Source organism: Carcharodon carcharias, chromosome 2 (assembly GCF_017639515.1).
Source record: "Carcharodon carcharias isolate sCarCar2 chromosome 2, sCarCar2.pri, whole genome shotgun sequence".
Lineage (NCBI taxonomy): Eukaryota > Metazoa > Chordata > Chondrichthyes > Lamniformes > Lamnidae > Carcharodon > Carcharodon carcharias.
Genome location: NC_054468.1, coordinates 71838420 through 71857089, shown reverse-complemented (window position 1 = coordinate 71857089; position 18670 = coordinate 71838420). Strand labels below are relative to the sequence as shown.

Sequence of the window (18670 nt, the reverse complement as noted above, 5' to 3'; positions counted from 1 at the left end):
TGAGCAAAGTTAGAGCTCATGGAATAAAAGGGACAGTAGCAACTTGGATACGGAATTAGCTGAGTGACAGGAAACAAATCGTGGTAGTGAAAGGTTGTTTTTCAATTGGACTAACGTTTATGCTGAAGCTCCCCAGGGATCAGTGTTAGGACCCTTGCTCTTCCTGATATTTATTAACTACCTAGACCTTGGTGTACAGGGCACAATTTCAAAATTTCCAGATGATACGAAATGCAGAAGCATTATGAACTGAGAGGAGGATCGTGTAGAGCATCAAAAGGACATAAACAGTATGATGGAATGGGCAGACAAGTGACAGATGAAATTCAATGCCAAGAAGTCTGAAGTGATTCATTTTGGTAGGAAGAATACAGAGAGACAATACAAAATAAAGGGTACAAGTCTAAAGGGGGTGCAGAAGCCGAGGGACCTGGGTATATATGTACAGAAGTCATTGAAGGCTGTAGATCAGGCTGAGAGCACAGTTAATAAAGCATACGGCATCCCGAGGTTTATCAATAGGGGCATAGAGTACAAAAGCAAGGAAGTTCTGTTAAACTTGTATAAAACACAGGTTCAGCCTCAACTGGAATATTGGTCCAGTTCTGGGCACCATACTTTTGGAAAGATTTGAAGGCATCAGAGAGACTGCAGAAAAGATTCACAAGAATGATGCTAGGGATAAGGAATTTTGGTTTCGTAGAAAGATTGGAGAATTTGGGATTGTTTTCATTGTAAAAGAGAAGGCTGAGAGGACATTTGATGGAGGTGTTCAGAATCATGAGCGGTCTTGATAAAGCAGTTAGGGAAAAACTGTTCTGTTTGTTGGAAGGATGGAGAACCAAAGAGCACAGCTTTGAAGTAATGGGCGAAAGAAGCAATGATGACCTGGGGAAGACTTTTTTCACACAGCGACTGGTTAGGATCTGGAATGTACTGCCTGAGAGTGTGTTGGAGGCAGGTTCAATCGTGGCATTCAAAGGGGAATTAGGTGATTATTGGGAAAAAAAAGTTGCAGGGCTATAGGGAAAAGGCAGAGGAGTGGCAATGGATGTATTCTCCTTCAGAGGGCCAGTACAGACATGACGGGCTGAATATCAGTGACTGTGTGTCAGTGTGCTTGGGTGATGTGTCTGCCAAAGCTGAATAGCTGTAGTTGCAAAGACATATAGAGGCATGTGCAATGGGCCTGAGTGGAAGATGTGTGTGGTTGAGGTGCAATGTAAGGATGTTAGGGGTGAGTCCTGAGTGTTAGGGACTGCTTCTGGATGAGTGATGGGGTTGTGGTATATTGAGCATGTGAGAGGTGTGTGGTGTGGTGGGTGTGAGATGTACTGTGCAGGTGCATTCACTCACCTTTAATCACCCAAGTGAGGTCATTAAACTTTTTTGAGCACTGCTGCCAAGCCTGGGAGTCACACTCAAGGCAGGTGATCTTATTGAAACATATAAGATCTCGAAGGGCCTTTATTTTTATTGATTCATAGGATGTGTGCTTTACTGGCTGGGCCAGCATTTATTGTCCATCCCTAGTTGCCCTTGGGAAGGTGGTGGTAAGCTGCCTTCTTGAACTACTGCAGTCCCTGTGGTGTAGGGACACCCACAGTGCTGTTAGGAAGGGAGTTCCAGGATTTTGACTCAGCGACAGTAAAGGAACAGCGATATAGTTCCAAGTCAGGATGGTGAGTTACTTGGAGGGGAACTTCCAAGTGGTGGTGTTCCCATCTACCTGCTGCCCTTGTCCTTCTAGTTGATAGTGGTCATGGGTTTGGAAGGTGCTGTCTAAGGAACCTTGGTAAATTCCTGCAGTGCATCTTGTAGATGTACACACTGCTGCTACTGTGCGTTGGCGGTGGAGGGAGTGAATGTTTGTGGATGTGGTGCCAATCAAGTGGGCTGCTTTGTGCTGGACAGTGTCTAGCTTCTTGAGTGTTGTGGGTGCTGCACTCATCCAGGCAAGTGGGGAGTATTCCATCACACTCCTGACTTGTGCCTTGTAGCTGGTGGACAGGCTTTGGGGAATCAGGAGGTGAGTTACTCATCACAGGATTCTGAGCCTCTGACCTGCTCTTGTAGCCATGGTATTTATATGGCTAGTCCAGTTCAGTTTCTGGTCAATGGTAACCCCAGGATGTTAATACTGGGGTATTCAGTGATGGTAATGTCATTGAAAATCAAAGGGTGATGGTTGGATTCTCTCTTGTTGGAGATGGTCATTGTCTGACACTTGTGTGGCGCGAATGTTACTTGCCACTTTTCAGCCCAAGCCTGGATATTGTCCAGGCCTTGTTGCATTTGGACATGGACTGCTTCAGTATCTGAGGAGTCGTGAATGCTGCTGAACATTGTGTAATCATCAGTGAACATCCCCACTTCTGATCTTATGTTGAAAGGAAGGTCATTGATGAAACAGCTGAAGATGGTTGGGCCTAGGACACTACCCTGGAACTCCTGTTGTGATGTCCTGGAGCTGAGATGACTGACCTCCAACAACCACAACCATCTTCCTTTGTATTAGGTATGACTCCAACCAATGGAGAGTTTTGCTCCTGGTTTCCATTGACTCCAGTTTTGCTAGAGCTCTTTTATGCTACACTCAGTCAAAATGCTGCCTTGATGTCAAGGGCAGTCACTCTCGCCTCACCTCGGGAGTTCAGCTTTTTTGTCCATGTTTGAACCAAGGCTGTAATGAGGTCAGGAACTGAGTGGCCCTGGTGGAACCCAAACTGGGCATCAGTGAGCAGGTTATTGCTAAGCAAGTGCCGCTTGATAGCACTGTTGATGACCCCTTCCATTACTTTACTGATGATCGAGAGTAGACTGATGGGGCGGTAATTGGCCAGGTTGGATTTGTCCTGCTTTTTGTGTACAGGACATACCTGGGCAATTTTCCACATACCCAGGTAGTTGCCAGTGCTGTAGCTGTACTGGAGCAGCTTAGCTAGGGTCGTGGCAAGATCTGGAGCACAAACCTTCAGTACTATTGCCGGAATATTGTCAGGGCCCATAGCCTTTGCAGTATCCAGTGCCTTCAGCCATTTTTTGATGTCATATTAGAGCTTAGAGCCTCGTTAGGGTGGATACCAGAAGAATGTTTCCTTTTGTGGGGGAGACTATAATTAGAGGACACAGTTTAAGAATCAGAGGTCTCCCTTTTAAGAGGGAGATGAGAAGAATTTTTTTCTCTCAGAGGGTCATTAGTATGTTGAACTCTGTTCCCCAGAAAACAGTGGAGGCTGGGTCATTGAATTTATCTCAGACTGAGTTATTTTTGAAAGACAAGGGAGTCAAGTGTTATGGGGTGGTGGGTGCAGATTGGAAAGCAGAGTTGAGACCACAAGCAGATCAGCCATGATCTTATCAAATGGTGGAGCAGGCTTGAAGGGCCGAATGGCCTACTCCTGCTCCTAAGTCCTATGTTCCTATTAACTGTCCTTGTCACATGCTCCCATTCACTGAGGAGGTTTCTTCTTGATGGCTTCCTGACTCTGGCATGAACAAGACTCTTTTGTGGCTCCCATCTCTCTGAGCAGTGTGTCCAGCATAGCATTACTAAAATGGGGAGTCCTTTCCTTTGTGACATCCTCTCTCAGTACTCCAGTGAGATTATCCAGCAGCCTATAGTGCATTGCCGCAACTTCACCAGGGATTGCGCTTTTAAAAACGGAAGCTTGCCTGGGGAACGTGGTTTCTTCAGAATGCTGCTTGGTCCCCTGCAGTGTGCAGAGGCTGCCAGCTCAGCTTGGGAGCCACAAGAGGCCACACTACAATTAGGGAAATGGGGACATGAATTTAGGTGCTGCCCACCTTGTTTCCAAACTGCGTGAGTAGTTCATGAAACACCCGCCTGTGCCGGAAAATCAGGACAAATGAATTTTGAGCCCCAGAATTATGTATTATGTGCGTAAATCCAGGAAGTGCACATGAGCAGATCTTTTATGTGCGGCTATGTAAGTGAGTAGTCGAGGATTTTAGTGGATGTACCTCAGAGGCAGTGCAAACAATTGAGGAAAGTTGCACGTTGCGAGGCTTTGGCATAAAACTCTCATATATCAGTTACAAGTGAATCTCCTCAACGATAAATACCGTGGTCCACCACCAAAGTTATACCGACATTTGCTAGAGAATTCAGGGGCATTGTAACACTTCCAATATTAGCATGGTGTAAACTGAAGTATCTCCAACAATTATGGAATTAAAAGGAAAGCTTACTTCTGTGCAGTCAGCAGAAATCATAAGAATTGCAACACTTTTTCAGTGGTTGGATTTGAGCTCTTAATTACCTTAAAATTAGCTTTCTGGGCAACTTAACATGAGTACAATTGATATGTAAGCAAGCTGCACCATCAACAATATGAAAATACATTTATAAAAAAAGCTTGACCAGTTCTCAAAAATCCAGTCAGCAGTAAAATCATTTTGTGTCTGCTGGGATTCACTTGGTATGCAAACTTCCTTCACAATTGATTAACTGTTAGCTTGTTTAGCCTTTAAGAATTTATGCTATTTACATGGATGTAGCTATTAATAATTTACACCATTGAGTCACCGTTGATCCAGAATTAAAGTATTCCCTTAATCTCCACTTAAAAATGAGACAACTACAATTTACTTATTTACAATAGCACGAAACAATTTGCATTTATATTGTGTTTTTAAAGTAGTACAACATCCTAATGCACTTCACAAAGTTGGACACACAGCCACGTAAGGAGATATTAGAACCAAAGCTTTGGTTGTAAAGGTAGGTTTTAAGGCAACCTTGATGAAGGAGCAAGAGGTAGAGAAGCTTAGGGAGGGAATTGCAGAGCTTAGAGCCAACGTAAACACCTCATATTTATAAACTGCATTGACAACTAAAGGCACAGCCCATGTTGATGGGGTGATTAAAATTGGGAACTCGCAAGAGGAATGCAGATATTTTTGAGGGTTGTGGGGCTGGAGGAGGTTACAGAAATAAGGAGAGATGAAGCCATGGCATGATTTAGATTTAAGGATGAGAATTTTAAAATTGAAGCAATGTAGGTCAGTGAGCACAGGTCTGATGGGTGAATGGTACTTGGTGTGAGTTAGGATATGGTCAGCAGAGTCTTGGATGAGTTCAAGTTTATGCAATATGGAAATTGGAAGGGAGAATAATGGAATAGTCAAAACTAGAGGAGCAAAAGCAAGGGTGAAGGTTTCACTACCAGATGAGCTGAGCCATATATTCTACATCTATCTGCATATAGTTAAAAATAATTTTCATTATTTTTTAAATTAAAACAAGTCCACCAAGAAAAAGCATGTTGTGTGATTTTGAGAGAGAATTTGGCATCTAGTCCTCTGTCAAAGGGACTAATATGCATCTAAATTAGTACTGGTGCAAACTGAGTTCATGAGGCAGGTGGGTTGAAATTGGCACCAATTTTGCAACAATGATTTAATACATGTTGGAGGTCTAAGTGTGTCTGATTTTGGAGCCAGTTTAATTTCTTTGTGCCAGAACAATCAGAGCAATAGGATGACTGCTATCAGTGAGTCTCTCAGTTTCTCATTTATGACATTATAAGTATATGCTCAAAGATAGGAAAGCTTGCTAATTAAACCTAATTGTTAAATCGTATTCTGCCTTTCTTTTGCAGACAGTCATTTTTATTCTTCAAGAAGTATAGAAGCTCTCTTGTCAGTTTTGTCCCTTCTTTCTCATCCTCTTTATCTAGAGGCACCAACTCCTATTGGAGTATAGTTCTGTGGGGAGCAGTCATCTCTGCTGCCTCTGCATTATTCACAGTCTGAGTCTAAACAGGTTGCTTGACCATGGGCAATGGCTATGTTTGATCCTGTCCTCACTCACTTTGTTCAACATGGGCTACTAGAAGTGGAAATTCTGGTTCATTTTCCCCCCTGCAGTCCAGGATGATTGAGGCCAATTTCAGCACTTTAACTGCCACGTCTCTGTGAACAGGTAACTCAGAACAGATTGGAAATCAAAAATGGAAATAAGATTTTCCTTTCTGCTTGTGTCAATCACGCCTTGCCTTTAGCAACTGAACTATAGGGTGTAGTGTGCAGTTTTACTGACCTACTTATGCAATCTTAATACTAACTTCTGCTGCATCAGTGCTGAACTGATACCCATGCACCAAAGATTATGTAGTACTAAATGACATAAATATAAGAAGCATAGATGTTGTCCTTTGACAAGTAAATGGCAGCTTTCTGTCTGTACTTTAAAAACTGTCTGTTAGAAATAAAACACAATGAAATGAATAGCGGCATATTTAACTTTAACAGAGGGGCAGAATTTTGCCCTTGTCAGGCAGGTTCGTTGGGGGTGGATAGGGACAGTCAGGAAGCCGACTGCCGCCTGTGATCGGGGCTGGAAGGCAATTTCATGCTGGTGGGCCAATCAAGGCCTGCCCAGCGTGAAATGTGAGTGGCAGTGCCCAGTGCTGCTTGAGTTGGGAGGGGGTGGTGGGGTGGGGGAGGAGGGCAAGTGCACGCTTGAAAATCTCCATGAGGCACAGAGCTGTCTCAGGGAGATAAACAAAGTGCAAAGGCTGCTTGACCTTTTTGCCTGCCTGCTAACCATAGAATTGGACCGGCAGCGAAAAATTTAAGTTAATTATCTTTTTAATGGCCTTAATAGGCCAGTTAATTGTTGGCAGGTGCACGCGGGGTTCGGCAATGTGCCTGCTGACCAAAATATCACACGGCTGCGCATTGACATCAGGATGCTCGCCCATCGTCAACGTGCGTGATTTTACGCACGTGCTCTCCCACTGAGGTAAGAATTTTGCCCAGAGTACAAAATGGGTGGCTGAGGATCAGCAAAATGATTTGGGCAAAGTGTGTAACAGGCAGCCAATCTGCTGTCACCCGTTTGGCTATTAAAGAGGGCTCCCTCTCCACCGCTGGAACTTCTTGGGAGGTTGTAAGGATTTACATGGCGATCACCCCATGTTGCAGCAGGCCCATCTCTTGCAGGCAAAATACTGGCAGAAGCAGCAAGTGGCCCTTAATTGAGCCTATAAGTGGCACCATTGGCCGCGCAGTGGGTGGCCACATCACTGAGCTGAAAAACTCAGCTCAGTTTCCCTGGGCTAGCAAAGGGAAGAATAGGTCAAATGTTGTCTTTACGAATCAGTACCCAATGGATCCTGCTGGAAAGTATGGGCAGTTGGGCTTCAAGTGTGATTACAATCAGTTATGATTCCCTTTATGATAGAATAGCCAGCTGGACAATGCTCATGATTGAAAAATCAAGGTACTGAAGGGCTTCAACATTTGTAGAACAGTGTAAGCAGCAAGGATCCAATGCTCTTAGGGGACTACTGAAAATTTTTCAAAGGATAAAATATATCTCACCCTATGACTTTTTCTTTCATTCGTCTGGCGGAGGCTCTATTGTTGACTTCGCGTTTGCCCCAGACAGCACAGAGACACAATGTGTTGGACCATCATTGTGCTAAATCATTATTTCTTCAGCAATTTAAGGAATTGTCTCAGAGCCTCATGTTCAGAGGTGAATTTATTGATTTATTAAACTGGTCATTCTTGGTGACAAATGGTAGCTGCTGTTACAAACTTTAAAGTGAAGTGACTGCGTGGCAGTAAATTATCACTGCAGCTTTGTTGGGGGCTATTGCGACATATCTGTTTGAAAAGTACTGAATCTTTGAATCATAGAGTAAATCTGTTCTTGATCAATTTAAATCCACATATAAGTAGCTGAAAATGCTCACAGTGTAGCACAATAATTTTGAACTTTATTTAAAGTGCACTAAACAATAGGTAAAGAAAATCTCATTGAAGTAACCAAGGCTGCCTTGAGAGTCTTTTCTCTATTTAAGCCATGGATTTTTATATCTTTTTTTTAACTGACAACTGAACCAACATGGCTCATGTCTTATTCAGTTTGGCTATAGAATTTCCTAATAAGAATTGACAGGTTAACCTAGGATTTTTGACTCCTGTCCAATTGTTAATTTCTGGCAGCATCATATATTAACAAAGCGTGGCCAATTGGCACAAAAATTGATTAAAACTTTAACAAAATTTCAACATAAAATGAAACTGTAGATTTTTAAAAAAATATATGGAGAAGAACGATTCAATATTATGATCTAATCTTGGAGTTCAGATGACAGATATTTCTATGACTCAAGCTTAAATCTTGAAACAAACAGTGGTTCCAATGGATGCTTGTTTTGTAATCATTTCTGGTTTTCTTTATTCTGAATATAATTAAAATACTTTTGAAATATTGGCTGCTGTTGAAGACAAGTGGTTTGAAAGAAGATTGACTAAATTCTGGGAATTCTGGACACCATTGTGACCACTGGACACAAATCCTTGCACCAATTCAGGAGAATGGCAAGCTTTATTTTATCATATTTATTAGTTATCAAAGCTAGAGTGACCCATAATCCAGTTTGTTGACAAACCTGCAGTAGCTTATTAAGCAGATGGTGACAGAAAGTTTCCATTATAGCCCAGAGACATAAGATTCTGAATTATTATATTCTTCATCTAGGCTACTAAGCATGACAGGTCAATGAATCCTCATGGCTTAAGTTAGTAGGTTTTCATTATTGCCAATTGTCTGACATCTGCTGATGGCAGTCCTCAATATGGCACCAGCTACAGCCTAAACAGTATCATTGGAAACAGCTTCTGAGTATGATCACAGTGCCAGGCTGGGCAAAAATACTTCCTTTTTTAAAAAAAAGTTAACTTGCTTACAGAAACAAATACAACTGCAACTTTCCAGCTGTAACTGCAACTTCACTACCCACATTATATAGAAAAGACCCAGCTGTGTAATAATGTTTTCACCAAATACACTCTTGATCATTCCCTTCAAGCTTATCTCTACAGGCCTTAAGTGTAATTTTTACCTCTATATAATGTTATGTCACAGTGTATAAGGCTTCGATATAAATTCTTCAATCTGATACAAGACGCAACATTTTAAGCAGACAGTAAATAAAACCATAACAATTGGAGGTTCAGATTCCTCATGCTAAACTTACTCTCTTCTCTCCATTACAGACATAGACTTTGCCACCAGGAAGATTGCACTTCATCTCAAGCAGACAAAAGAAATCAAACAAGAAGGAGACAAGTTTACCACCAAAACTCTGAGTACCTTTAGAAACTACAACCTGGATTACACAATTGGAGAAGAATTTGAGGAGCACACCAAAGGCCTAGATAATAGAACAGTCAAGGTACGCAGCAAAGATTACTTTTCCTGACGATGTTTTTGTAGCCATTTTCACCTTTTTATAATTTTCTTGAGGTGAATTTTGCAGCGGATGTATTCCTCGCCTCCCCAGCCCGGCCGAAAAGTTGGTCGGAACCACACCGACTTTAAATGTGGGCACCCTGCAGCAATAATACACTGGGGGTGGCCTGAATGAAGAAAGAGTGGGACTTCCACCCCTCAGGGACAGGAAGACCTGCCCTGGAGAGCTGCTAGCCAATGAGACTGGCCGGCAGCTCTGTAGACCCAGCAGCGCCAGAAGCAAATTTTGGCTGCTGCTGAGATGATAAGCAGTCCCTAAGGAGGAAAAACATGGGTGTTGGACTTTAAGGTAAGTCCTGGCATTTTAATCGGGGAGGGATCGGAGACCCCAGGGAGGTGAGGAGGGGGTGGGGTCAGGTTTTAGAGGCTAGTGGGAGGCACAAAGTTGGGGTACTGTAGTAATTATTAATTATGATTTTATTTAGTGTGTAATGAACCTTTAAGAATAATACTTGTTAGGCAAAATCACATGAGCCATAATACCCAATAGGAGAGTAGCTTGGGCTACCTCAGCATTTAATGTAGAGATAGAGTTGGAGTTGAAAACACACATGTAATTGCTGCCAAGTATATTGTAAATAAACTTAATGTTTCCACCCAAGAAGTGTCTGCTGATCAACTCTATCAGTGATAGCACAACTGGCCAGCCTACAACAAACTGGCGATGAGGATAAAACTGGATTGAACAGAAGAAATCAAGTTAAAAAATAATTGGCACTGTACCTTGCCATGGAAAGCGCAGTAAGAGATTCAAAAGCAGTACAGGATGTGCAAGATAGTGCTGTCCTGCACATCGGGCAGGAAGCCTCAACTGTAAATGGGGCGAAAAGCAAGATTCTGCTGATAAGCAGGAAACAGCACCCGCTAGTTGAAGAATAAAGAAATATAATTTAGCAGCACAATCAAAGAATAATTTTAATAGAGGTGGAAACAATCAGTCTTTTAACGATTGGCAGTTTAAAAAAAATTGATTGCTACTATTGCCATAGAAATGGACATATGATGAGGGAGTGCAAAGAAAGATTCAAGCAGGCTTGTAAACAAAAGAAGAAGCCCAATGAAATCTATAATGTAGAAGAGCCTGAAACAACAAATTCAGACATTTACTCGATGTTTAATCTGAAAGTTGGAAAGACAGAACCAATGCTTGTCACTGTGAAAGTAAATGGCAAAGCTGTTAGAATGGAAATGGACATGGGAGCTTCCACTTCAGTAATTGGGGAACATACCTTCAAATATTTGAATAATGGTGAACATCAATTAAGTTTAGAAGAAACAGATGCCAAGCTAAAAACAAATACGAGTGAAGACATTCAAGTAAAAGGCATAAGCAGAGTAACTGTCCATTATGGAAACCAATTGGCAAAGCTACCAGTGTTAGTATTGAGAGGCAGAGGACCAAGCCTTCAAGGGCAAAATTGGCTAAGGGAAATCAACCTTGATTAGCCACTGAGATTCCAAAAGGAAGCTGGAAGCATTCCTGTTTTAAAAAAAGAGTGTGCAAGGACTCAACAACCTGAAGAAATGCGGGCTGTTTTAAGCCAAAACCTGGAAGAACAGCAGAAGGAACTCGAAGAGACCCTGCTTGATGACAGAGTTCGAGATGAGGTGAGCAGCCTTTGAAGGGAAAAAGAAAACCTGTTAAAAGGCCTTCACAAACGACAAGATTCCCTCAGCTAAAAGTTTGTACCTCTGGAAAAGTATGAAGAGAAATAGAATGAATTCAGCGCCTCTCTGAACAAACTAAAGAATGAATTGGCAGAGAAGAGGCAACAATGTTCAATTTTCCAGGAGGCAGCAAACAAATACAAAAAAGAGACAGAAGAGCTGAAGAATCAGCTAAATGAAACCTAAGAGGCTTTGGAAGCAAAAGTTTCAGAATTCCCCAAGAATCAGACAGGTAATGAAATTTTGGGAGACTCAGCCACTGAGCTCAGACAAGTTGAGCTTGCATCGGAGAGAAGTCTAGCCAACAGTGAAGTCAAAAAGAAGGCCGAGATTAAAGTCTGCGCTAGGGAGAAGAAGGCATGTAGAAAGAAGATACAGAAGTACCAATAGGGCTTAATTCTGGCAGCATATGAATACACTTTTGTACATAGGCCTGGAAATCAAATCGCAAACTCTGATGGTCTTAGTCGTTTACAAGAAAATGATGAGCACATCTCAGTTCCACAGGAACATGCTTTACTGTAATTGGTGAAATGAAGCCATACTTCATGAGAAGACATGAAATACCAGCCAAGATGGTACCTTTCAGTGGAGAGCATGAGTAATAGCTCCTCCAAAGGGAAGGGAGCCACTTTTAATTGAATTACGCAGTGCCCACCCAGGAATTTCCCGACTGAAGACCATAGTACGCAGTTATCTATGATGGTCTGGGATGGTTGGCAAAATAGGAAGTTTAGTAAAACACTGTGTGCAATGTCAGCAACTGCAAAGGTTGCCAGTCACAGCTCCATTACACCCATGGAGTGCATAGACCCTGGGTGCAGTTATACATTGACTGCGTTGGACCTTTCCTGGGAACATTGTTTCTGCTTATTGTCATTGCTCATTCAAAATGCTTGAACATTTATGAGGTGAAATCACCAATGTCTGCTGCTACAATTGAGAAACTACGTCAGAGTTTAGCATTTCACAGACCACCAGAAGTAGTTGTTTCCAATAATGATACGGCATTTATGAGTGCTGAGTTTCAACAGTTAATCAGCCTCAATGATATCACTCATGTGAAAACAGTACCGTAGCACCCTTCATCAAACTGATTGGCTGAAAGGCAGTTCAAATGTTCAAGGCAGGCATGAAAGAGCTAACTGGCATTTTCTTGGCAACCAAGCTAGCGTGTTTTCTTTTTTATTACAGGACTATCCATCATGCAACAACAGGTGCTACGCCTACGGAATTATTGTTGAAACACACTCTCAGGATGAGATTGAGCTTAATAATGCCAAATTTAGAGGGGAAGGTGGAAAGGAGTCAGGGAAGCCAGAAAACTAGACACGACTGGCATAGTTGTGAAAGGAAATTTGCCGTAGGAGAGCCAGTATACGTGAAAAATTTTGGTTACCAGGTGAAATAAATGTGGTGACCGGACCTCCAACTTACCACGTGCAGGTGGAAGGCCGGATCATTTGTAAACATGTGGACCATTTAAAGAAGAGAGACAAATCTCCAAGATTTGGTCCCACCGGTGATTAGGACTGGGTCTGTGTTTCTTGTTGAGAATACTCAACCCAGGACTGACATGTCTGATGATGCTGTAAGAGTTGAGCGTACAGAACTGCAAGTGCTCACCGAAGCACCTAATGTTCAGGCAACTCTGGAAAAGGAGGTTCCTGACAAAGAATCTGAAGTTGTGGAGCTGCGACATTCCACACATACCAGAAACCACCTGAAAGACTGAATTTATAAGTTCCTTACCCAGTGTAAATATTACATTGTCTTGAAAAATATGTACTTGTAATCATGATATGTATAGCCGAGTTAAAGGGGGAGGAATGTAGTAATTATGGTTTTATTTAGTGTGTAATGTACCTTTAAGAATAATACTTGTTAGGGAAGATCACATGATCTGGGGGTAGTGTCATTAGCGTAAAAGGGGCAGATGCCATTTATGGTATATTATGTGTTGAAGCTAATGAAGTCAGAATGGTAAGGTTGTATTAGTTACAGAGATAAATTGTTTTGCAAATGAAATGGTTTATTTGTAGCTACTTTCCCAACAACAGTTGATTACTCCATGATTAATTCTTCTTAGAGAAACAGCATTGGGCCTCCAATTTCCCCACTGCTATAGTCATCTGCTTACTGCATGCAGGTGCAATAAAAGAAAGGCAAAACCTACATTTATACAGCACATTTCATAATGTCCCAAATCACTTTAATGTTAATTCAGTACTCTTGAGTTGTAGTCACTAGTCAATGTAGGCAATATTATCAAATGGCAGAGCAGGCTCGAGGGGCTGAATGCCTTGCTCCTGCTCCTAATTTGTTTTTATGTTTGTATGTCATTTGGATGGATGAAATGAGCTGGGCTAGATGGCCTTATCATCCATAATTATCTTGAGAACAGAGGGTGGAATCATGGCTGGAGTTCTGTTTATTTAATTGTTAATAGAAGTTTACCAAGCAGGCTTTGTGGAATGAAATTGCCAGGACAGAAGTACATAATGGGTTCAAAGTGAATCAGTAGCCTGTCTAACACTGCACGTGATTCTCATTGACTTCAATCTTGTCCTTTTATCTACCTATCTGTTATCCCGGCCTATCTTGGTGCTCTTATGAGTTTTTTGAGGTATTGAAATATCGTGATAAAGCTGTGTTGCATAGTCGATGTTGAAAATATATTGTATTGAGAAGCAGCAATCAGGAGAGTCTTCAGACTTGCTTATCAAGAAAACAGAGCTGGAACTGTGAACTATTCAGTCTTTGGCCTCTGGCCTCTTAAAAGTTGTGTCACACAGAGACACCCGAGGGCTCCAATGCTTCTCACTGACAGTGAAGATCTAAGTTGTTCAATCATTCCACTTTGTTGCTCAGGAGTCATTTGATTTATCTACCCTATGAGATTCCTGAAAATAGAATCCAGTTACACCCCTTGTATGAAATAATTGAATAATATCATGCACCCAGTCAGGAGAAAGTCTTCTACTTCTTCCACCAAATAGAAAAGATCTTGTGCAGTTTGTCTGGGTTGCAAGTATTGAATCTTCCTCCCAAATATGAATTTACTGTCACCGTGTCCATATGGTGCAATGTGCAAAACATGTTAATGAGAGCTGAGGCAGTCACTGCAAGCAGTGTTATCATCTGAGCAGTGTTATAAATAACCAATGGGATACTTTCCTGTCAAATTAATAATATTGCACGATGATGTTAAAGTAAAATTTGTACTCTCTGGTATGTTTAATTGTCATGGTGGGATCACCTATAGGGTGCACACAAACTAACACTGCATTATATTGTTGCTGCTTATAATATTAATGACCCATGCTGCATATATATCAGATGTTTTGTAACCAGGTCCCAGCAATGGGCGTTATCATTTTACTAGAACCTTCCTGTGATTGTTTGGTGAATCGATTTGGTGAATCTTGAAAGGAGAAAAATATCATGCATGATTGAGGGGGAGGGAAAGGAGGTGTGGAGGGGGGTGGTGGGGTGGGTGGAATAAGGAGCCCGGAAACAGGAGAAAAACCGGAGCCCTTGGCTTCCCTCCCTGGCCCTGCCTCCCTGTTTCCTGGCAGCAGCTTGGTCATATGATTGTGGATAATCCGAGGCATTCCCAGGAATTCCACCCAACTACTGGAAAAGGGCTGCGGAGTGGGACGAGCTGAGTTGCTCTTGCTGAGAGGCAGCAAGACATGACAGAGCAAATGGCCTCCTTCAGCGATGAAATAATTTTATGATTCCATGATTCTTTAGCTGAGGTTTATTAGTTCCCATGGCTTCCATGCCTGCTTGGAGTGGGGTGTTGATCTTCAGCATCTTCCATCCCCCTTCCAAAATCTAGAAGGGAAAGATGTTCTATATCCCGTCTTCTGTAAGTTTCTAATAGTGAACTCAGGCTTCCTATTACCCACATCATTTTCCTTCATTTGTCAATGCAAATAGGTATAACTATTGCTACTTAGTATAGGTGAGCCTGCTGTAGGGATTGTATCACTCCTTCTAGTTAAGTATCATAAATAAGAACCCCACCATTTTGACTTGTTGATTATCTTAGCCTCAGCATTGGTAAAACATCTCTAGTACAGACAGTTTCACTTACATGAAGTAACATGTGGAGGAACTATTGTAACTTACAGTGCAAATGAACAGGTACTACAGTCACTTATCATCCAAAAAGAACATTTTTTAGGTCAAAAGAAGAGACAAGCTCCTAGCATGCCTCTTTTTATTTGACGTTTTAGATATCAATGATGGGAAGCACCTATAGATTTTATTGGTGGGGGTAAGTCAGGCACCAAATGCTATTTCGGACACAGCTGCATAATTTTTAACCCTTGTTCCGAGGGAACTTGTGTTCTGGAGTCCAGCTGACACTTATGGCAATAGAATAAATGAGATAAATGTTCAAAATTAGATTTTCTTAAAACTAAATTCTTATGGGTTATCCCCAAAAGATGTTGGGATATGGTTGCATAAATACCAGATACCCTCTTGTATCTCACCCTAGTGGCCATCGTTCAGCAGTGAGCCTTGACAGCGAGTGTAGGCAAACTACTTGTCTACATGGGCATCAGAACCAATACTGATACATAAGTGCACATATATGCTTATAGCAGAGGTTATGGGAAACCAGTCAGGAACAAAAAGCATTGCTGAACTTTCATGCCCTACCCCAGGACAAAGAGGTCAATTGTAGCAACGCAACCGAGATCAGCTAGTCCGGCACAGACTAGACATTGAATCAAGGACCTGCCTGGTCTGCATTGCTCAGCTACACAAAGTAATTATATTCATTAGTCTTGAAGTTTAATAGTAAATGTGCTTGTTTTCTTACAGACACTGGTGCAGTGGGATGGAGACAAACTCGTCTGCGTTCAGAAGGGTGAAAAGGCCAACAGAGGCTGGAAGCATTGGATTGAGGGTGATAAACTGCACTTGGTAGGAAATGCTACACAGGATGATTACACAATACTCTCATTAAAGCTATGCCTGTAATGTAATGAAATATTACTTAAATGAATGCTGGGGCCAACTGCTTTGCCAAACAAAACTGATTGTTCAATTGTATTATTGTAAAATATGGGTGAACAATTGCTTTGAAGTCAATGTTCCAGTAGCTCCAGTTCAAGTATAAAATGCATCTGGGCCTCACAGTAAGACAATGATGCTACCTGATGAGAGTAAAAGAAAATCATTGCCATTGGATCTGATTCCTGCCTCTCCTCCAAAGCACTGCCTGTGTGTAACTCACCAGTTGTCTCTCTACGAACAACACACGTGAACAGTTACTGTGAATCGTTGATCTGTGGATCATATGCAGCAAATAAATGGTTCAAAGAGGAGGCCCACCATCACATTTTCAGGGTAACTAGAAAGAAGCAAACATGCTAACCTTGCCCACATCCCATCCTCTGCAATAGCCATATGCAAGCAATAGAGAATTACATAATACAGAAACAAGAGAGGAGAAAAGTGACTTTAGAAGAAAAGTGAATTTGAACTGAATAATAAAAAAGGTTGGTGTATTGCCCTTTCAATCCAGCCAAAAGTATTTGGATGGGAGCTTTTCTCCACTGTACAGATCTCATGTAAAATGAGTTTGGCAGTTTGAATCTAGTCCCAAGTCAGCACAAATAGAAAACTGCTCATATTTTGACAGTAGTTTGGCGCATCATTCAGAAAGGCCATGGGATAGGTAGTATGGGAAATGGAAAAATGTCATACAGGCTAAGTGGGAAAAGGGTTATTCTGTGGTTGGTGTAAAAGTACAGGGGAGGAGAGACAACATTGCCCTTGTGGCAGCAATTGCTGTTAACACTCTTGGGTATGCTTTAACTTTAATGTGGTCAGTGGAGCTTGGTGGGCTCAAATGTTCCTATCAGATGGGCTTTCAAAATGGTGATGATCAAAGAGCCACTGTTAATGAAGTGGTAAATCTGCAATCCCATTTTGAAGCCCTTACTGCTGGTTTAGGTGGTTAAAAACGACCCCTTTAAGCACCTGAAATGGATGAGTGTTATATTCACCAGCATCCACATACCTCAGCAGTAAAGGAAGTAAATAGTCCAGTGCTTATTGCAAAATATAAAGGAGAATGTTAACTTCCCCTACCCAGCAGAAACCATCAGATTGGGAGTGGGGGTAGAATGGGTTAATCTCCTGTTTCATTCCTGCCACACTGCAATTCCAACCCCATTGTATTTCAGGTCAGGAGGAGCATCACATATTTATGCAAATTTGAGTTCAATGATGTAGATAGGGCCCCAATAATATTTGAAGTGCTGACTGAGTGGGGTGCTTGCCCTAGTGGACCCCTCAGTGAAACCTTGTTTGCAGGAAGGAGAATAGTGGCAAGGTCAGTGGACATTTTGTTCGTCCAAGATGAGCAGCAGTTCTCCTCTGGGCCCCACAAGGAAAGTCTGAGCCTTTGCCATCCTGGGGTCTCCGACTTCCCGCATGTGTGACCCTTCTGAGTTGTTACACCATCCCTGTGACTTAATTTTGTACTGCCTGATCTCCAACTGCCAGGAGCTGGCCAGCTGCCTTTCTTTTGTTCATTTCAGATCGGTAGTGGATCAGAGCCTTTAAAATTGGCCAAATTCCTTGCGACTGCCTGCTCACCCAGCCAGCTTCTCACTTCTGAGTTAGAATTTCAGTGTGTGTTAAAGAAAATAATTTTTCTTTCAGTAGTTTTAATTTAGTTAATCTCCTTCTATCGCTTGTCCTCTCCTGTGGGAATATGTCGCATTAGCTACAAGAACCCTCTAGATATTTTGCACAAATGACCAATACGTGTTAAGGGCTGTTCAGCTGTTGGAGCATCTTAGCCAAGCCTGACCCTGTGGATAGACTTTTCATTGGTCACATGCTAAATAATGTATTCTAATTTATCTATTTTTTTTTTATCCCCCTTCCAGGAGCTAACATGTTGCGACCAAGTGTGCCATCAAGTTTTCAAGAAAAAAAGCTAAAAAGATGTTCAATGCACACCTTTGTCAATCACCAAAAATATGAGCATTTATTTTTATTATATGCAGCAGATCTATGCATATTGTCATTGTATGTGTATTGTATTTTGCACCTTGAATGCAGTGATATAAATTACATGAAATTCATTTGTGCCATGCAGAATAAAAACATTACATTGAGACTTTCAATGTCTAGTTCCCAGTGGTTATTTCAAAGTGACTGCACATTCTCTTTAATGTTCAATGCCAATAATGCGTCAGTAGGACTCAGATTCATCTTTATTTGCCTCAGGCAAGCACACCTCCTGTTGGCTTATCCTCAGAGAAAAACTCCATCAGTGCACTTAAAAAATTCTCTGTTTTTCCAGCTGGTAGTTCAAGGCAAGAGAGATGAAACAGTACATAAGAGAATTAAGTGAAGGAAATGTATTTTAGGATATTTGGATTTCTGTTTTAATAATTGCTCTATTTTTGATGTAGCATCATTACTGAAAAGCTAATATCAAGTATTGAGGTGTGACATTATGGTAATTTGCAATAAGAAAGTAAAAATGATTAATTCACCTCATTGATTTTCCTAACCAATAGGACTTTGTAATGGAAAAATGACCCTGGGACACTTTTAGCAAAGCAAGATCTAACCTCGTTTTTGTGTTTATGCAAGGCCTGGCAATTCATAACAGCCTTTGGTTTCCCAGCAGAATTATTTAACCTCAAGAAAACCACACCTACTTTTACC

The 18670-nt window shown here is 41.6% G+C and overlaps 1 protein-coding gene across 1 annotated transcript in view; it reads left to right on the top strand.

Annotated features, from left to right (window-relative positions):
• LOC121269193 (retinol-binding protein 2-like) overlaps positions 1-17934 on the top strand; it is a 29590-nt gene extending 11656 nt beyond the window's left edge. The window contains exons 2-4 of the mRNA XM_041173726.1: positions 9037-9215; positions 15800-15901; positions 17881-17934. Coding sequence (XP_041029660.1) covers positions 9037-9215; positions 15800-15901; positions 17881-17934 — 335 coding nt within the window. The remainder of the gene's footprint in view (positions 1-9036; positions 9216-15799; positions 15902-17880) is intronic.
• The last annotated feature ends 736 nt before the right edge of the window (positions 17935-18670 follow it).